The sequence below is a fragment of the Bacillus rossius genome, chromosome 14 (genome assembly GCF_032445375.1).
Source record: "Bacillus rossius redtenbacheri isolate Brsri chromosome 14, Brsri_v3, whole genome shotgun sequence".
NCBI lineage: Eukaryota > Metazoa > Arthropoda > Insecta > Phasmatodea > Bacillidae > Bacillus > Bacillus rossius.
In genome coordinates, this window is record NC_086341.1 from 46,958,580 (window position 1) to 46,980,349 (window position 21,770).

General features: G+C 44.1%; 2 protein-coding genes across 2 annotated transcripts in view; one reads left to right on the forward strand and one right to left on the reverse strand.

Annotated features, from left to right (window-relative positions):
• LOC134538868 (DNA-directed RNA polymerase I subunit RPA1) overlaps positions 1-11,670 on the reverse strand; it is a 64,777-nt gene extending 53,107 nt beyond the window's left edge. The window contains exons 1-5 of the mRNA XM_063380440.1: positions 11,569-11,670; positions 10,889-11,046; positions 7,351-7,527; positions 4,185-4,373; positions 1,452-1,656 (exon numbers count right to left, since the gene is read on the reverse strand). Of these exons, the coding sequence (XP_063236510.1) occupies positions 1,452-1,656; positions 4,185-4,373; positions 7,351-7,527; positions 10,889-11,042 (725 nt within the window). The 5' untranslated portion in view covers positions 11,043-11,046; positions 11,569-11,670. The remainder of the gene's footprint in view (positions 1-1,451; positions 1,657-4,184; positions 4,374-7,350; positions 7,528-10,888; positions 11,047-11,568) is intronic.
• Positions 11,671-12,650: 980 nt separating this feature from the next.
• LOC134538869 (U5 small nuclear ribonucleoprotein 40 kDa protein) lies at positions 12,651-15,362 on the forward strand. The gene has a single exon (XM_063380441.1). It carries the CDS (start codon positions 12,764-12,766, stop codon positions 13,814-13,816), a length of 1,053 nt encoding a protein of 350 aa, XP_063236511.1. The 5' UTR covers positions 12,651-12,763; the 3' UTR covers positions 13,817-15,362.
• The last annotated feature ends 6,408 nt before the right edge of the window (positions 15,363-21,770 follow it).

The following is a 21,770-nucleotide window of genomic DNA, read 5'->3' on the forward strand; positions in this document are numbered from 1 at the left end:
CTCACATGAACATTATTGGAAATATTAAAGCCGACACAAAAAATACGCTGTGTGTTAAAGTTAACAGATTTTAATAATCTTTCATTTTGTTTTGTTTTAAATTTTTTTTCTTCTGATTTTCACATTTTGGTCAAAATGTCCAATTTTTTGACGGTTCTCGAGAATGTATTCGTAAAATCACTGCTTCGTTAAATCCGGGGTTCGTGACATCGGGGTTCTAGTGTATTTAACTACGGCAAGCAAGAAATCGTACATGTAATCTAACCAGTAAAAATAAACTGTCTATTGACATATTTTCTTTAGAGGTGGCCTGTAGGGCGACGGACTTGTCATGAAGGTTTAAAGCACAGCCGTCTAGCATTGTGAGTGACAGCATCCTGCCATTGTATGGCTGGTTTCTTAGCGAATAGCGGTTTGGGAAAAGGGGTTGGGGGGGGGGGGGGTTGAAATCAACTGAAAATTTCGGAAAACATCTATTACGACCCCCCCTCTATTCCGACCCTATTCCTGGGAACCGTGAGGGGTCGTTTCAGAGAGGTTTGACTGTATTAGGAATTATATTCTAGTTCAATATTGTCATAAATAAAGACAATATATAAAAATTAAAACAATAATACAGAAATCTCCTGTTTTAAAAACAAAATTGACCTAAAAATTAAAAAAAAAAAAAAAAAACATATAATCTATTTTTCCCTACCCTCAACAATGGATGAAATAGCTTTTATGTGCACTGATCCAAGATCTTTAATTGTCCACAACTGAGCTACTTATAAAGAAATATTAATAACAAAATATGGCTGCAGTCATTTGGTCAGCAAATAATAACTGAGTTCAATGAAATTTTGTGTCAGTATACGTATTTCTTAACATTTATTACATCTGGTGTTGTTTTTTTAGAATTTTATGACATGCATACTTGTAAATAACGATAAGTCAAAAAAACAAAAATCTCAAATTTTTAGTAGTTACAATAAATATTTAAAATAAAAACCAGAAATTTGAAACTATTATTATACAAAATAAAAAAAAATAATTAATAAAAGATGAATGAACATATTCATGTAGCTGTATTCAAAATTTGCAATATTACGAGCAATCAGTAATCACTAGTAACAATCATAACTCACAACGTCATAACTAAGCCAGTTCAAGAAGTGACGTGAGACTTATTACCCAAGTTGAAGAAAAAGAAAATGTAGTGGAAAATCCACTGGCTGAGTTTCGAAAATAAAAATAAAAAATGGGTGCGTGTACTTAGGTACGCGCGAGAGAAGTTATACTTCTTTGGGATCATTAAAAAAATAGTTTTTAATTGCATGCAAATAATTCTCCATGGTAGCGTTATTCTCTGTGGTAGCGTTATTCTCCATGGTAGCGTTAAACGTTTAACGCAACCTTGTTGGAAGTTGCATTTGAAGTATAACTTCAAAAATGAATAAAAAACCACTCACGTCTGAAACTTGCTCGAGGTCTCCACTTTCGTCACGGAAATGAGGAGCCTGTTCTGGAAGCTGGTGATCTTCTTGATGTGCTTCTTGCACTTCCAACACTTCTTCACCTCGGCGACGAGTTTCCACACCGCTTCCATCAGCCTGTTGCGCATGTACTCCGTGTTCTTGGTCTGCGCGCACGTCTGGTCGTCGTCAGGGGCACCGCCTGCGGACAAGCCATCCTCCGACGTGCTCGGGCTTTCACGGCCGTGGTCTCCAGTAGCCTGGCCTCTGGGCCTCCGCGTTCGCCTGACACGACGCCATGCGAGACAGTGTCTACGCTCCTTCGCTACCTACTGATCCGCCAGAGTTGAGACACCGAATTGAATAATCTATTGCTTCCATTACTCTGGACGTTCAAAAAAATTAGGGGTGGAATTGGACTTTAAGTTGGATGTGAAATAACCTAGATAATCAGAAAAGAAATATTTGGAAATGAAAAAAAAACACATAAAACGGAAATGAATCGAAACCTTATTTATTTTATCAGACAAAATGACTTGATGCAATACAAATGAAATTATTTGTACCCAAATTGTACTTTAATAAATAATAATGAGAATTATCCGCCAAGGACGCGGCTACAACCCAGGGGCCAAGCTACTTCGAACCATGCTCTGCATAGGTCTGGCGCCAGAATGTCACCTGTCTGCAGGTGTAGGTCCAGGGACTACACTTGGCTACGTGTCTGGAGGAAGGCTGTAGCTGCTGCCACACTACGTAAATAACAGCCTGAAACTCCTGGTAGCCGACACGCTCACGGATATCTGGCGTGCGGTACGTGTGATTAACCGCGGGCCGCCGAATGAGCCAGTAAATATACAAAACATGTTTCCAGAGAAAAATATATGAAAATCAACATGTGTGTGTGTTGCACAAGTCACAGCGGGTAAAGCAGCTAAGTACATTATAAAATCAGCAATGGGGTCAAACCCCAATTTTCTTAAATCCGAATCTCAAATTCGAACCCCAGAGAGTAGCTCAAATAAACCCCTCGAATCCGAATCTAGGTGACAAGAGCCAAAAATTAAAAAATGTTCAATAAATGAAAAAATATTAACTATGGTGTTGAAATATTTTACCCTTTAAATGGTTGTTTCACAAACTAAGTTTCCAAACTCTATACATATTGTAATTTTATTTACATTATCACATGTTAAAAGTACAACTATCTTGTGGAATGGTAACAGGATAGGTATGGGAAAAACATTGTTTGCCCCCTTGAAAAACATTATAACAGTAATACTGTATCTTTAATACAGTAAAACCTCATTAACAGCCATCCTGTAAATACAAAACTGCCATTAATACAAAGTGTTCTCACAGTCCCTAGAAATCACACAGGAATTATAGTGCTAAGTAATTTGTTTAATGTAAAAGTATGGTTAATATGTAAAACCAAGTTGTTTTTGTAGCAAGGATAGACAATTACATCTAGTAAAGTATAATAAATACAAATATCTCTGAATAATGTAAAGAAACAATTTGAAGTTTCAAATAAAATAAAAGGCACTGATGCCATTACTTTGGTTCGTTTGAGGTTAGGAGAAAAAAGCTTGCAAATTTTATTCTTCCAAATTTGATGGTAACTGTAAGTCTTTCTGTAGGTAATACTACATATATTTGCTTTATTATTCTGTCTTAAATCCTTATATGTGCGTAACAGGAGATAATATTTTTTTTGGTTTTGGGTTCATAACTTCGTCATCCTAAAACCGTATTTCACAAGCCCTGGAAAAAAAAAAAAAAAAAAAGTAAATTTGGCGAAGTATAGAATTGTGTTCAAGTATTAACTTTATTTCAATTGGGATTAAAAATTATATAACAATTGTGATTAAATTTTGTAATACTTTGGTTAGTACAAACGTTATTGCACAGTGACAAAATTATGGTCCCTTCAGGTGTACCGTATTTGCTTGCATCAAGGCCCCGCCCGCATACACGCCCCCCCCCCCCTCCATTTTTTGTAAACATTTTTGAAAAAAAATTTTAAAACGTGTTTTTCTGGGTTTATCTGAGGGCAGGGCAGCTTGGCATGCATCAAACAGCAAGCCATGTATTGTGAGCGGCAGTAGGTGATTTTGTAAGCGGCAGTGATACAGAGACTGGTATTATAGTTTGTTCGCTCTCAGTAGGACCGTCGTGAGGCGTGACAGACGTACGCAGTCAGTCGTATCTCAAACAACATAAAGATAAAGAAAGCTGGACTTGCGCGCTTGTGTTGATGTGCAGTGTTGTCGGAGAAGAGGGGAAGTGAAGGAGGAAGGGAAGTGGTGTCTGGTTGGCTGGCTAGCTGGCAGAAGGGAGGTTAAGCCACGCCTCTGCCTCTCTCTCCCTCCTGCCGCGTCGCTGCCTCCCCCACCCACCCTCATTGGAACAAAGACGCACGGCTTGCCGACTTGCCAGTCGTTCCGCTGTTTCATTTAATCAAAATTTAATTAGCGTTTAAATAAGTTGTGGCGGTGTTTCATTTTACTTTTATTAAATGTTATTTTTTCATATCTGAAAAAAAAAATCATTTTTTTTCCTCTAAATTCGCGTATAGGCCCCCTCCCCTTTTTTGGAGTTGAAAATTTGGAAAAAAAAAAGGGGGGGGGGGGCCTTTACGCGAGTAAATACGGTATTCTGCCACAGAGCGACAGAGTAAACACGCCCGGCCGGGATGCAGGAAGCAGGCGCAGAGGGGGTACGCACCCAGCACCTCCCGGCGGTACGCGTCCAGCCGCTCGCGGACTGCGATGCCGAAGGCCTCCTCGTGGAGGGCGGAGGGCTGCTTGCAGGACGCCACCGCCTCTGCCACCACCAGCTCCGCGTCCTGGGCCTCGGACAAGAGGCCAGCGTCCAGCAGCTCCAGCTGGGTGCTCAGCAGGTGCCGCAGGTACTCTGCACACAGCCCCCGTTCACACAGCCCCGGTTCACTCGCCCCCAGCCTCGGCCCATGTCCCTGGGTCACGTCCGCAACCACGTCTGCAAGTCTGCACGTCTGGGAAGTGTGTGTGAAGCCTTTTACTCCTTCCTTCGGTTAGTTGCTGCGCCACGTTGGTCAGACGCCCCAAACATTGGCACTGCGGAAACCTTTTTTTAATTACTTACTACGTTACCGGCCATCATCTGACGTTATTGAGCGCCATTTCCGCAATGTTCTGGGCGGGCGAGGTTAAAAAAGCGACTCCAACCACGTCACAGGGTGCAGTCTCCTGGGGCAGTTCCTAACTCCACGTCTGTGATGACCCCATCAATGAGACACACAGCTCGAATTAAATATTTCATTAGCTAGGCATCAAATGCACCGCGCAGGAAGGTAACTAAAGGAAAATTTTTATTATGTTTTGTTGAAGTGAAACTTTGTTGGGCGCGATGGAAGTAAAATTTTAATGCAACATTTTCGTGAAACGTTTCAGGGGTGAAAATGATGGAGAATAGGTTGCGGACGGTGCAGAGAATTGTGCGGCTCAGGTTGAACCCCGCCATGCTGCAGGGATAGGCGGGTCGCGGCGGTAGGGACCCGCCTGCACCTGACGCCACCCGCCTTGCTGGCATCTAGTAATGGAGTCTTTGGGCAGAAGGCAACACAACGGGGTTTGAGCTTATTGTTGCGCACCGCACCACGGGCCATATTCACAAGAAAATGGCGTTCTTTCAAATACGCATTATTTTAATCACTTGTGTAAATCAGTATTGTTAAACAGTACTACAGAGTATTGTTTTAGCAGTGTAACTAAATATTTTTTTTTTGCTGGTATAATGCTATTCATGCTTTAGTTGGACGGGGTATTTATTTGTCACAAATTATTATTTGATTTAAGTAAACCACACGTCATATAATAATTACGAGCCCACGAGCATGTAAATGTTACGTCCAACTGAAAATATGGCAGTTTAAAAAAATTTAAAACAAAGCCTGTGCGTGGAAAATCAAATGTTTTTATTTTTACTCAAATAAAATTTCTCATAAATACAAAAAAAAAGTTACGTTACTCAAATACTTGAAAAATAAATGAAAGCCAAAAAACCCAGCGCTGTGTTATTTTTTTAGAAAATTGTTGTCTGCTCTCTCTCTCTCTCTCTCTCTGCCATTTTAACCTCAACGATATGCTTTATGAGTCAATTTTTTTTAACTGCTAAAAGTTTCACCTCTATCACGTGTACTGAGTTACACGCGTGCTTTTCTTTTTTTTTCGTGGGGTTGACACCTCCTTAATGGCCCACCAGGGATCTCGGAGAAGCAACCAGCCACGTGATCGTGGAGTCACCTCGCCCCACCCCGCAGAACCAGCACCGGTCTCTGCCTCTTGCCAGAGCAGCAGTTGTGTGTCGCTGGCTTTACGCTTGCAATGCACTAAACAAGCTGGTTTACTCTACAAACCACCCTCTAACACTGTAGTGCACAGCAAAAAGTGCACTTTATTTGACCACCACACCAAACAGTTCCAATCCCTGCTACACACTGAGCCAACCACAACTTCTGAATTACTTGGAACGTAATTTTAGTCACTTAAATTCATAAATACTTGATATTTTATCAAATGTTCTTACATGATTAGTGTCTTTGAGGACTCTACTGACTTCAGACACAAAAGTGATCCTACAGAGGCATTTACTCTTACTAAGGCAGCAGATACGCAAAACCACACAGAAATAGAAATCACTCCCAACGAATAACTATAGAAATGATAATAACTTTAGAATTAAAGTCACAAAAAATTTATTCTGATAGTCAGCTCAATAGTTGTATTGCTTTAAGCATAAAATGTATGTCATACACAACAATATCAAATTGTAAGGAACTGTAGACTAAAATACTGGGCTGGAATGAACACCTTAGAAATTATTAGGAGCTAACTGTGAATATCAGTATTTTTATTTTCCTCGCAAAAACCATACCTGTCATTAACAAGACAAACAAAGCAAAGATATAACAAAATATAGATATGCTTAACTCCCTGCTAAGGATGACTGCATACCACACACACTTGAGGCAAGAAAAATATTTCATTCATTTTAGCTTTCGAATAAACAAAACAACGGCAATGAAAGAAAAAAAACAGATTTTCAGGAATTAAATACACATATACCTGCGGTATTTCCAAACCTATTATTTTCGTGTACCGGAAAACCAAAATAGTTTTTAAAAATATTGGTTGTCTGTAAAGTCGGTTTACGGACGATAGTTTAACGTGACAACATCATAACAAAACATTCATGAAATTATTGCATACTTTTATGAATAAAATTGAATCATTTTTATTGAATTATCACTATTTTGTATGGATACAAAGAAGGAGTGAAATGAAATCTACAATTGAATTCATAAATTTACTTTTATTTGCACTCATTAATTCAAATATGCTTATTACTTTAACTAAGAGATTATTTTAACTATAACTTGTATACACGTTTGCTATTTAACTTCTTCCAATCTGTGTTATTCTGTTGAGGATAGGACGATGATAGGAAAAGTAGGAAATGAATGGGAGTGTTTAAAGTTTAATGTGCCTCGAAAAAGTCAAATTGATGGTTGTTCCAATCGAGTGGAAGAGAGATAGATGCGGCGCAAGCGTAACGGGACACAGCGTAACGGTACAATGTGCGTAACGGGACAATGTGCATAACGGGACACTTTTTCGTGCGTGCAGTCGGCGTTCATCGATTTATTAGACATTGTCACGTCAAAAAAAAATCTTATTTTCGGGAATAACAGTAATGTAAATAGCGATTAGTAAAATTGAAATGGAAATTGCACACACGATAAATGACACAATGGTCGGGAATGATCTGGCTCGAGCCGCTGGAGAGTGGTAAACTGCTCTGTGAGGCGAGCGAAGGAACGGGTGCGGAGGACGCAGCACGGATGACCCACCTGGCACCTGGAAGGCGCGGCAGGAGAGACACAGCATGCGCAGCAGCGTGTAGACGTGCTTGTAGTACATGGGGTTCACCACCGGCAGGGGCAGCTCGATGTAGCCGAAGTGGCCCGGGCACAGCGTGTAGTTCCTGTGGCACGTCTTGCAGGGGTCGCTCCTCTCCGACATGGGCCCTGCACACGCATCCACACGCATCCCACTCACGCTCGCCACTCTGCACTCGCTCCCACGCCGAGCGGATCATTCGTGAGAGAACCCAGTTCTTACTGCTTGTCCTGAGACCGATAAGCTTGTATGCATCTAGAGAAGTCACTTTTCCAGAAAAGTATTATCGGGGAAAAACATTTTCCGGTAATTTAACGGAAACTTTCCCAACGAGTTATACTTCATAAAAAAAACCAACAAAGAAATTTTATTAATTTTTTTGAATGTAAACAAAACAAAATTAAAAAACAAATGGGTGCATGTACTTAGGTACGTGCGTGAGAAGTTATACTTCTTTGGCATCATTAAAAAATAGTTTTTAATTGCATGCAAATAATTCTCCATGGTAGCGTTAAACGTTTAACTCAACCTTGTTGGAAGTCGCATTGGAAGTATAACTTCAAAAAGCAACATAAATTTAGTCTTTCTTTACCATCCAACCGCTTACTTAACACTGACAGTTGGAAGGCCCATGCTACCCTCTACCAACTGATGAGAACAATAAAAAATTATTGTTTGAACAGTACGTACCCCACATGCAGAAATTTATTTTCTTCCGGAAAATATTTTCCCACTTATATCTCTAGAGCATCCAACCATTTCATTAAAATCCCACGACTTAACATAATACATTTCCCAGTCTATTTCCTGATGTTTACAGAAATATAAAAATTCCCTCGCCGGTCACACAGTTCAGAATAGAGACCACTTTGCGGTGGTAGGACTGCGGAGTACACTCGGACCGTACAGAGATGTCCTTACTGCTCCTTGTCACTCACTGCACACTGACGGTGGACCAGAGAAGTGTGGGTGCATGGTAAAAGCTACTTCCTCATGAAAGACGGGAATCATAAAGAGTTGAATCAATACATGAATTGTGCGGATGAGATAATTTGCACGACATGGGTTAACACGTTTCCAACAACACACAACTTTGAATAATTTTATCAGAGCGATTCAATAGCAAAATCTTTTAAGAAGATTGTTAGCTTCATTATGTACCATATTACAAAATCTTTTTCAAGAAGTTGCTTATAATTTTTGAGTTGATAAAAATCCCAGGTAATACATTATATTTATTGCGGAACTACCAGATATCATGGTATTATGCATTAATAAAGAAACTAAATCTTAATAGTGAAGACATACTCATGTTATTTCCCGACTCAAACAATACAAAAAAACATATTGAACAATAACTGCTTCCAAACTTGAAATGTTTGATCCTTCAGCGCTACTTCTGTAAGTCGTAGTTGACTTATGACTCAGAAGGTAATGTTGGTGCATGGGCAGGAACAATTGAACCCTCATTATGCCATTATCCCTAGCTTTTGCAACGCTACAATTATTTCACTCACTTGAGTCGGTTGAAGTCGCATGGCTGATCAAAGCTATGTTTATTTCACATGCATTTTACTATTTATAACAAAAAAATAATCACTAACAGTGCTCATTTAACACTACCTACCTTTGTGCAATAACCATTGTTAAAATTGGTACTTAATTCTGCCGAGTTATAGTTTTAAAAGGAACCTTACTGTTTTAGGCTATTTAATTCACTTTTGTTTTTTTACTGTCATTTGGGCAACCATACTACACACAATTTAGCATTCTGTCATTTCATACCATCAAACGTCCACTAAAACCAGAGCTAGATTTGCACCAATATCGCATGCAGTAGCTCTAATGTCACGTATAAGTTCAGAACGAGAAAAAATTGTCCGCGGTTCATACAGGCCACTATACTTAGGTCATGCATTTGCAGAGGCACTGAATGTTATTTTCTCTTAACGTTTGTCTGGTAGTTACGTTTTAATGTGTATTTAATAATTTTTTGGGTAATTGCCATTTTTCTATGTTGGGAAGCAGCGTAATGAAAAGTGTCTATAAATTACACAATAATAATGATGATGATGACGATGATGATGATGATGATACATGCGTGCATGGAGTCCACGCATGAAAGAAGTGAGAATTTTTGCTCAATATATTATTAGATATAAGGAACATAATAATTCTCCTTGGCTGAGGTTGTGATAAAAAATATATATATACCTATATGCAAGTATGCGAGCGCTAAATTATGCTACTGCGCAAGTCTGCAAGTGTAAAAGTGTACGAGTATGAAAGTGTACTGCATCATTTCTACCTCCCTCCTGCTGTCTCCTCCTCTCCTGGTTTTCCCACAACGTTCCTAACTATTCCCCTCTTGCCATCGGAATCTTCATAACGCTCAAAAATTGTAGCCCCCTCAGCTAAGAATTTTCACTTCAACAACAACAACAACAACAACAACAACAACAACAACAACAACAACAACAACAACAACAACAACAACAATTATTATAATAATAGTGTGAGAACACTATACGTTATGTTGGCTGGAAATGGCAAGGGATCATGGTTCGTGTTCAGAACTGTGAAGTGTCTTGTCATTTGATGCAGGTAGTTTTAAACAAGGTCATCCCTCCGGGAGCAAGGAAGTTGACTCTGTCTCTGTTGATTAGTCATCGCTTGGGAGTCGGCAGAACGGTTGTGTTTCGAGTGGGGGCTCAAAAAAAAGTATTTTAATGTGAGTTGGTGGCCACGCTGACACAATGGTCTCTCGGTCATTCGTACCATGAGTTGTAAGCGACCGCGGGATATTAGCATCATCACGAGAAGTAACATCAGACAGCAATAAATTTAGTTTCCAAGCGATGAAATAGCTTGTTTGGCAAAGTGAAATGGTTTGATCAGAAAATTTTGCAGTAGTCATGCAATGTTTGCTCATCGTTCAATGGCGGCAGTGTTTTTGCGTTGGATAAATGCAATAACTACTTCTGATCTGAAAATCATCCTCAAGTCCAGTAATCTGAAAATTATCATGTCAGAACTCATTCTCTCGCATCTGCAGTGTCCGGTAAGTATTCCACAAGTGTACATGCATGGAACAGTCAGACCAGCACGTTAGCCAAGAGGTCCGGACTGTTTTAGTACATTTTCCCACTTAGAGAAGTATTCAAAAGCAAAAGTTGTTACCTATACCTACTGCAACAAAGATTATGAAAATAGCCTACATACGGAATGAAAAGAAAAAATATTGCAGAAATTCTCTTTCATTCACTTCTACTGAAAAAAAGAGGACTTTTGGTAGTTTCCTAGAAAAACAGACCAGATATTTAAAACGGCTATAAAAAAGGAGGATATTTGCTGGGTAGAAATTATTTTAAATAGTTTATACACAAATATTTTGCTCAGTAACCAATGCACTGCATCTTGAAGGGCAGTTTTCACTAATGTACACCTGGGCAGATGGAGTCAAGGCCCTCAGCGACGCGAGTGCCTCACCTAGCGACGGGTCGTACAGCCCGCCCGGGAGCGGGTGGCCGAGGACGTTGAAGACCAGCGGCGTCGAGATCCTCACCACACTCAGCTTCTTTATTTCCTCGCCGGAGAACAGCGAGAAGGATGCCGACACGGCGTTCATGCGAGGGAACTCCATCGTGCTGCGAGGAAACCAACAGTCACAACAACTCTTGTTATACTTTGCCCTTGTACGTACGTACACATTACCGGTACACAGAAATTATTTGAAGGAATCTAGTGTTTAAATTATTGATTTCAGGTTAACTTTTATTATAGGTATGTGTAAAGTTTGAGGGTGCTATTACCTATTTTTATTTATATAAAATAAATTTTTCCTAACTGTGAAATTCAAGCTTATTAGTCAGTGTGGAACGGCCTTCGCAAAACGTTGATCAAAAGTGTTCAGAAAGGCCAGAATGAGCTGCAGATGTGTTCACTCATGTGGTATACAAAGTGCACAGCTGAGGTGGTAGACTATGGCGTAGATACACAATTCTTTGTCGAGCGACAAAAAGTGTCCGATAGATATATTAGAGTAAAAATTAACGTCCTTTTGAGTTTTGACCCATAATGAATTAACCATTATGATTCAAACCATTTTTATGGCTATATTTTATTTTTGGGCCTGTCTAATAAATCAAATATTCTATAATAACTCTTACCGAATATACGAATACGATATCGTAATACACGCTCGCTTAAATATACAACTACAGTCTCCTGCCAACAGCGTCACATGGCAATATCTTTAAAAACACCACACGGCATGGTGTTCTGTTTATTATTTTTGTTTAACTGTTGCCAACGTTGTAACTCAAAATAATAATTTAAGAAGAACATATAATAACGACCAAAATAATAACAATTTAACATGTGTAGAGTAAAGATATGAAATTCAAAATACCAAGAGAAAAGTTGTAGCCATTAACTCAGTGTGTTTAATTACAAATTATTATTAAATTATTATTTAAAATAAAATATTTTATTAGACAAAGAAATGGTAGTATTATTTCGGGTAGTACTCGGTGCCAGTCAAGTTCAGAGACAAAACGAAGGCCGTTCACCGACCCCCAGCTAGTAAAAGGTAGAGCTTGAAGGCTAGAAGGGATAGGGTTGCGGGAAAATTCTATGTAACAAAGCACCAATATTAAGGGAAAATCTCTAGAGCGCACGATTTAGTTAGTCTGAACATTCTAGGATGCCTCGAAGATAGTAACCTACTAGAAACCCAACTGTTGACCACCAGGCATGCTTACGACAATAATACGGTTATAAACTAATCTTGGTGCCAGCTCTTCACCCGACCCAGTACACAGTAAATAAAGATACTAACAGGTCTTTGTCAATAAACACTGTAGCCTATCTTTCTGAGAATGTTATTAGGGGTGTGAGTCTCTTGGCGATTCACCCCAGGTTTAATAGCCCCCTCCTCACCACACCCAATGTGAACCTATGCTAATTCAAGATGAATTTTTAAGGCTAGTGTTGTTCAGCAGTGAAAGTTAGTGAATAGCTCCCCAATGTTTTTATTTATTAAGTTTTTCAATCGAAAGCCTACCTTTACCATACATACATGCTGACGTGTTCGTTTAAGTCTCCTGGGATCTTAGTTTGGAACAAAACTAGATTTCTTTGATTTAATGTTGTGTTGTTGGTAGTGATAAGCATTTGTGACTGATTTCAGATGTCGGAATAAGGAATTATATTTTACATGGGAATGACCTCTATGATTACTTCTATGCTCCATGCGTCGTTCAATTGTTATTTGTTGTTAAAGCAGAGTGTAAATAATCCGGTGAATAAGGTTATTTAAGAAAAGGTATTTTTGAGAAAGTGTTTGAAGCAAACAGTTCTAAAATGCCTGTAACAGACTTGAAAAGAAGGGCCGACGAGTTAGCGATGGTCTCAGTACCTAAACGCGCACGGAACGAAGTCAGCACCGCCGACAGCGGCACGAGCGTGGTGGAAAGTGACATCGGGATCCCGAGGTACTCCAACCTCGCGGCTCCCATCATGCTGATGGAAGGACACCAGGGCGAGATCTTCACCGCCGAGTTCCACCCCGACGGCAAGTACCTCGCGTCGGCGGGCTTCGACCGGCAGATCTTCATTTGGAACGTGTACGGGAACTGCGAGAACATCTCGCTGATGAGCGGCCACGGCGGCGCCATCATGGAGCTGCACTTCTCGACGGACGGCAACACGATCTACACGGCCAGCACGGACCACACGGTGGGGCTGTGGGACCTGGAGACGGGCGTGCGCATCAAGAAGCTGAAGGGGCACACGACCTTCGTGAACTCGTGCAGCCCGGTGCGGCGCGGCCCGCAGCTGGTTGTCAGCGGCTCGGACGACTGCACGGTGAAGATGTGGGACCCCAGGAAGCGCGGCCAGTGCTCCACCTTCAACAACACCTACCAGGTGACGGCGGTCGCCTTCAGCGACACCGCGGAGCAGGTGCTGTCCTCGGGCATCGACAACGACATCAAGGTGTGGGACACCAGGAAGAACGCGGTCGCGTACCGCCTGAAGGGCCACGCGGACACCGTGACGGGGCTGGCGCTGTCGCCCGACGGCTCCTACGTGCTGTCCAACTCCATGGACAACACGGTGCGCATCTGGGACGTGCGGCCGTTCGCGCCGCAGGAGCGCTGCGTCAAGATCCTCACCGGCCACCAGCACAACTTCGAGAAGAACCTGCTGCGCTGCGGCTGGGCGCCCGACGGCTCCAAGGTGTCGGCGGGGTCGGCGGACCGCTTCGTGTACCTGTGGGACACGACCACGCGCAGGATCCTGTACAAGCTGCCCGGCCACAAGGGCAGCGTCAACGACGTGGACTTCCACCCCTCCGAGCCGATCATCCTGTCCGGCTCCAGCGACAAGTCCTTGTACATGGGCGAGTTCGAGTAGAACTGCCTGGTGCGTGTACATCTCTGCTGACCTCCGCTAGAGATCATCACTGTCTCTGGTTTATGTTCTTGAAAAATGTATTAGGGGCTGTTATATACCTACGAACCATTCTAGATTGTGCCTTCTGGTCAGAAGCATAAATCTCGTCACCGCCTCGATCTTGAAGTGGGGTTCACAACAGTGCGACAAGCTTCGGCCAAACCCAGGGAGACTAAAGCTGGCTTTAAATTTTGTGAGCATTGCCAGCATCAGAGGAGGAGAAGAAGAGAAACAGCGAGCTAATATATATATATATATATAAAATTTCTTACTGGTTTCAGGGAAATCACCATTTATAGCTTACATTACAATATGTATGCATTGACGCAGCCATCACCATTTTTTTTAACATGCTTATATATAGAGAGAATTACAGGATCTACAAACCTAACATTCACAACTGTCCATTCTGAGGCCGCTTTTGTGCATAGGTTAGCTCCATTGATCTATTTTTAAATATTTTTAATGGTTGTTTAGAAATTGCAATGTAGTGTCAAAACCAGTTCACACTAGTCTATTCCAAGGCCCGAACTGTTCCGAAGTTCGCAGCTCGGACGAGCAACTTAAGTAGCGGATAAAAACGCGCAAAAAAGATGTCCATATCGTCTTTCAAAGACTTGAGTAACAGTGGAATTTAGAGAATAGTCTAGCTATATTTAAAATTCTTTTAAAAAAGTGTAGATTATTGATTAGATTATTTTAGCTACATTAAAAATACTGTGAAATCGTGTAAATGGTTGGTTGGGTTAGGATTGCTACATCTTATATTGGTAAATCCTCAGCAACCATTAAAAATATTTTATAGTATTTTTAATTTAGGTATACTAACCTAACCAACAATCTATAATGTTTTAAAATATTTTTATGGTAACTAACCTAATCGACCATTGTCACGATTTCACTCAAACATGAACACAGACCCACACAATAATGCAACAAAAAAAAAGTTATTGTAAGCTATGAATTTATCAACGCTGTTTTCAGGGTAAATACAGAAACATCTCTAGTGTTTGAAAAATTATTATCGGAATTTAATTATTAATTACCAGGAAAGCAGCAAAGTAAGAATATTACCTGTAACAAACATGCACCCCTGGAACAAAGTACTGTATCACATTAGATGCAAGTTTCACCAGGAAGTCAGTGCTGGGACATTCATGTACCTAAGTGAATCAGTGCACAGTCGATACACCTTTCTTGAAACCAATGAGCTCACTCTAATAAGTGAGCGAGTTTGTTGTTGGTGGTTTTTTGTGGAGATAGCATGTTTTAAATATTATAAGTGACCCAATAAAACATGTTTGTGTTTATTTATTGCTGTGTGAATTAGCAGCTTGTAGTAAACAGTATCAAAATTAGTAGCAATTTTAAACAATACATAATAATGATAATGATTATTTCAGCCAATTGTTTTTTCAGGAAATGCTTTTCAGCCTCTTATTCTAGGAACAAGGCTATTTTACAATGTTATTTTTTAGTAAATAAATAGCTTGAATTGTTAAAAAAATCTGTATATTGTATCACTGATCGACTATATGATAAAACCTCAAAAGACAATCAAATATGCACACTTGTTTCGCATCTCTTTGAGATCTCTTGACTTAAAAAAAAAAAAAAAAAAAAAAGCACAAACATGTTGAAAAATTTGTAAATTAACTTTTAACTTAACATTTTGTTAACTTTGTTGTGTTCTAGAAGATATTTTGAAACATCTTTTAAAATATTTAATGTGAATCAGAAAAGATTGCTCAATATAAATTAGTTCTCCAAGCATAAAAAAATGTATATAAAATAAATCCTATTATATAAAATAATAAAAAAAATTCCAAAAAATGAAATCTAGTTTTTTAGGTTTAAATTTAGGCTGATAAATTATCTTTATTGGAGGACAGAATCACCTTCACAGGTTCGTATTACTGTAGCGTGACAAGCATAAGCCGTAAGTAGTGTAACATGTTGTAATGACTTTGAAAATGTCACTATCTGCTCAGTCTCTCCACAGAATAGTGAGTCTTGGTGTGAAGTTACACCTCAGGTCTCCGTACCGCTGCAGATAATAAAATGTGTGCTGTGAATGAAAGGTTTGTACTGTTCCTTTCATTTGTTGTCAGAATAGTCACAGTTCAGCCACTAGGTCACCATTTGACAATGTCACAAATGTACAATTTATCTAAGATAATTGGAATTCTTTCAGGGGTTTTAGTTAGGGATGGGCAGTACGGTTTATTCCAGTGAGTGGTTCGGAACCAATTCGTTCTTCAAAGTGAACCAGTTCTTTTAAATGGTTCAATGAGTGGTTCATTAAAAAGTCTCGTACTACTCGAAGGAATCGCTCTGGCTCTCTCCTCGCGATCTGGGTCGAGCCCCTCGACATGGTATTGTCCGGGTAAGGGGAGGTTCCGTCCTTGCACCAGCATGGCCGAGGACTCACCGGTAACTATGTTCACTCGATGCCGCAGGCAGTATAGTATACCAGGTAAGAGTTGGTCCCACTGAGTGTGGTCATCTCCCACATGCAGTCTCAGCTGGGTCTTGAGGTCTTGGTTACGCCTCTCAGTGGGATTCGCTCGGGGGTGGTATATCGGGGTGGTGTGAGGTCGGACTCACCACTTCGGGCATAGCTCTGCCCACCTTAGCCCTGAGAATTGTGTGGCATTATATGTGAGTAGCACCCACGGGTACCCCCATCGGGGAAAGAACTCCATCTCCAAGGCCTGTGCGATCGTCCCTGCCCTGCAGTTTGGCAAGGGTTATGCCTCCACCCACCGACTGAAGCAGTCTGTGACCACGAGCAAGAACCTTTTGCCACGAGGTGAGCACGGGTACGGCCCCATCAGGTCGAGTGCGACCGTGTGGAACGGTTCCGTAGGTCTGCGCGGCACCTGTTGTTCCCTCCCGTCTGGCCGCCGCGCCTTACACCGTTGGCAGTACCAGCAACTCCGTACGGCGTTGCGCACGATCCTGCCGATGCCTGGCCAGTAGAACAGTTCTTTAATAGCCCGTGTTGTTTCATCCATGCCGGGGTGGCCGGCGAGTTTATTTACGTGTAACAGCTGAAAGATTTGCCTGCGTATCTGGGGGGGTGCGAACGTCCGCCACTTCAGCTGACTCCCCGCGGGGCATGCCTGTAGGTGCCCGTCGACCACTCGGTAACCCTTACACACCGACTCCGCGCACCTTCGCATGATGTCTCTGGTGCCCTCGTGGACCTGCTGCATGCCTCGCACGAACTCATCCAGATCATTCAACTCGAGCCGGGGGGGAGGGTGGGTGGATTCTCCCCGCCGACAGTGTACAGCACTGCGGGTAGGGGGTCGTATCGGACGTCCGTGCCCCTGTCCCTGCCATTGGGGGGTAACAGATCGTCCCAATCTGCATCATCCCGGGCCACTACGGTTTCATCGGGGTTGCGGGACAGTTCATCAGCAAGCTCATTGTTTTTACCTGGGACAAGCTCCACTGTGAAATCCAGCGCCTGTAGCAACATTGCCCAGCGTGTTAATTTTCACCGACGCCCCTGCATTGTCGCTAGTCACTTCAGGCACTGGCTGTCCGTCCGGAGTGTAAAGTGCTGCCCTTTCAAGTGCGCCCGGTAACTCCTCAGCGCCCACACCACGCCCAAACATTCGCGCTCATTTACACTGTAGCGCCTCTCGACCTCGCCGAATTTAGCACTGGCATATTCGATGATCCTGGGTTCCCCTCCGTCCCCGGTCTGCAACAGGATGGCGCCTATCCCCTCCGGGCTCGCATCCGTTTGTACAATTACTGGGCGGCTCTTATCGAGTCGGGCTAGCAAGTAACATTGTCGGAAACGGACTTACAGTTCTAGGAATGCATCCTGAGCGGCTTGGGTCCACTTGAACGGCTTCTTCGGGGACAGCAGCTCTGTCATTGGCACTGCGACCGTGGAGAACTCAGAAATGAAGGCGCGCAGCCAGTTCGCCAGCCCGAGGAACCGCTGTAGTTCTTTACGAGTCCGGGGTGAGTGTTTGTCTAGGATGGTATCTAGCTGTTGCTGGGTAGGTCTGTTCCCCTCCGCGTTTACCACCAGACCGAGGAAATCTAATTCAGTGGTGCCGATGTGACTTTTTCGCAGTTACAGGTAAGCCTATGAGTTGCGAGCCGCTCTAGTACCAATGCCAGGTGGTGGGCGTGGTCCTCCCAGGTGTGTGACAATATTATGACATCATCGAGAGAGGCTGCGGCGAAGTCTCCCTAGTAGTCCCCCAGTACCCGCGTCATCATGTTTTGGAACGTGGCCGGTGCGTCCTGCAAGCCGAAGGGCATTGCGCAAAATTGAAATCGGCGACCATCGGGTATGGTGAACGTGGTCTTGGGCCTATCCTCTTGGCGAATTGGCACTTGCCAGTATCCTGACTTGAGGTCAAGAGACGTGAAAATTTTTGCGGTCCCTAATGCGGCGACAGTGGTGGCCATGTTCAACAGGGGTGGTGGTGCATTGACGGTTAGTTTGTTTATCGGTTAAACATTCACGCAGAAACGCAGGCTGCCATCTTATTTTTCGGCAAGAACAATTTGAAAGTTATAAGGGCTCTCGGAAGGCTCTATGATTCCGTCACGTAACATCTCACGTACTTGCGTCAGGATCGTCTGTCTCCCTGTGTGTCCGTAACTCCCTGGGGTTATGAATATGGGTTCGTGCGGGTAAGTGGGTATGGCGTGCTCCGCTACTGTCGTGCATTTCAGGGGGTCGGCCGAGGCAAACACATGACACTGTTGATCGAGCACACACTGCATCGCGGCATGGTGTTCGGGGGGAACACCATGGCGGAACTGGTTGAGACTGACCTTGGTTTGCGCCGGCGGTGCTGGTCGTCCGACGCCGTGCAGTGTTCGCCTCCCCTGGGTCCCGACGTGCAGGCACCCCGTCCGCACCTCGATGTGGGCGTCCTGTTCACTCAGCCAGGGCAGCCCAAGGATGATGTCATCCCGCAGTCCTGGAAGTACCAGTGCGGTCGTGGTGGATTCCTGGTCGCGGACTTGGACGTTCAGCATCACGACGCCCTGTGTCGCAGTCGTCACCTGCGGTGGCCAGCTGGAGTCAGCCCGCACGGGCCACGAAGTGGTCTCTCTCGAGGAGTCTTGCAGCGGCGCAGTTGTGGCTGGCTGCTGTGTCGACCAGGGCATTGACGGCACGTCCATTGATCACCACGGGCACCCGGAAAGGTCCCCCTCGGTCCCAAGAAGGAGCCAGTCGGCATCGGTGGGTTGGAGTGTTCTGGGTTCCGCGCGGGGGTGGGTCGTTATACCTGGCCGCCCCCTGCGGCCTGTTTTCCGCCGGCTCATCACAGGCCCCTCCGGGTCAGAACTGGTTGCGCACCGGGCAGTCCTTCTGCCAGTGGTACACCGGCCGCGGGCACGTCTGGCACCTGGGTGGTTGCCCTTCTCCGATGGTCCAGTCGCGCCAGGCCGGCGTGGCCCTGTTCTCTCCCTGGGTGTTGCCGATGGTCCCGATGCTGTTGTTCGGCGGCCTGTACGGTACCAGTGCACCAGTTGCGATGGGGGTCTCGTGCTCCGGTTGGCGGCATCTGCTAGTTGGGCTCGTTCGGGATGTTCTGGTCGCCTTCAAGTCCTGCTCCACGGCGTCTGCGTGCCGGATGAACTCCTCTAGGGGCCTATGGGTCACCTGGCGCAAGTACGGGCGCAGCTCGGGTCGCATGGCCTCGACCACATGTGCTAAGATCTCGTCGGGGTCGCCCATCGGATACAAGCACCGATGAAGATGTGCTTTGCGGATCACGAACGCCTCCGCGGACTCCGCGGCTCCTTGCTCCGAGCATTACAGCTCAGCACGCACCTTCATCTCGGCGCGGATGTCGGCGATGCGTGCCTGGAACCTCTGTACAAACTCCGTCCATTCCGTGTCAAACTAGCCGATGAGCGCCCACCAGGTCTTGGCGTCCCCCTTCAGGATGCGCCCCACTCGGCCTCCGGGACCCCATAACTCCTTAGCCGGTCCTCGCACACTCGCACGAACTTCCCCGGATCGTCACAGTTTTTTCCCGCGAACTCCAGCAGGTCGACCGGCCCGACCGGGATCGCCCTCCCACATGGTATGAGAGCCGCGTGGTCGTTGCTGTCACACACGTGAGTCGTGTCCCTGTGGTGCGAGCTCTGTACTTCGTGGCACAATTTTCACATAACCCATCCGCCCTTGTACGACTCCGCCTCCGCCCCATCCGCGCACTGTAGGTGTTTACACGCTCGGCAGTTCCAGCACCTGCCGCCCTCGCGTGCCTGTCTGCTACATCCTTCATCTGTGCCCTTGAGGAACTCTACCGCGGTCGTTTCTGTCTTACGTGCCCCTCCATCCGCCGGCGGGTCCTGCGGCTCTAAGCATACGCACGTGTCGGACCACGTTGCCCCCATCATGCCACCCACGGGTCTCGGGCATGCGCACTCAATACAGTACAAGTCACTTAGGTTAAACAGGTTCTCTGCCTTGACTGACACCATGCTAGAAGATGCTAGTACCTGCGGTATTAAAGTCACTTCTGCTCGTCGCTGGTTACTGTCCACACCTGTTGGTGTTTGTGCGCATTCCGTGGCCACTTGGCCCGGTAGAATTCCCGTTACCGATCTGCAGCTCCGCTGCGCTCCGGCGCAAAACCGCACAACTCGCGCGCTCCGGCGCAAAACCGCAAAACTCACGCGCTCCGGATTTCTGTGTCGTTTCGCGTTGTGCCTCGCCTTACGCTGTTGTGCGCCATTTGCTATCGCACAGGGTTGTTTAAGGAGGCGGATACTGAGTTTGGGCGCCACCACGTGGTTTGTGGTCATGTGGACCCGGCGAGACTCCTTTCTCGGGCCGTGACGTCGCCCAAGTGCGACGAGGCACACATCCCTAAAAATAATGCTTCGCTGGTTCCTAACACCCGCTCTCAGTGGCGGGCACGCTGGTACACTCGTGTAATGCCCTAATCTTTACCTAGGTGGGCTCTAGGCATCCCACACACCAGACAACTACACCGGGGCACCCGTGACCGAAATAATATACACTCGAGATTCACACCTGATATTTATTAACTATTTCTCGTCTCTACATTGTTCATGTGAAGCGGATAAAAAGCCATCGGCAAACAATCGGTTTAGGAGGTTGGCCAGGTCACCACGTGGCCTGACCAAAGAAACGTAACGATGTTAAATTTAATATGCTCGAGGAGCTTAAATCCTTATTGAAACAGTCTACCACTCGGAGTAGGCCTCGAAGACAGAAAGAAAGCGTTTTAGATTAATATATGCGAAACGGATGCTAACTGATCAGATATTACCAAACAATGAAGTCGACGAAGTGCGGGAGCATCCCACTCCGGGCGGCGGAACAACAAGACTGAGGCCCGAATTCAGAGTTGACCTTCGAAAGCTCATCCAACTCTCATTCATCTGGCAGACTCTCCACCTCTCATACTTCAAAAACGCCTTTCGAATGACTGCCAGCTGAAAGCTTGTCCTACCTCCATGGCTGAAAATAATATTTTGTTTGGATTGGACACGAGATTAGGGTTACCAGACACTGATAATAAAAAAGGACGACATTCATCTCGCAAAAGGAGGACATTTCACTAAAAAGGAGGAAAATATATATATATATATATATATATTTTTTTTAAAAAAAGCCATGAACTAATTACAATGGAGTACGATATTTTACAATTTTTTGGCATTTAATACAGTTTCAGTATTATGAATCAAACAAACTACGCATATACAGCATATTAAAAACACGTGCTTCTGCATGTGCTGCTACCTGTCAAGCTGTCATAGTACTACTTACTAGTGGGATGACTCTGCGGACAGCGCGCGCTTTGCCCAGAGTGTAACTGCAGGAATTATCTCACTTTATAAAAAAGCCGGAAATTTTGGAGCATTAAGGAAAATCCGGCCGGACGCA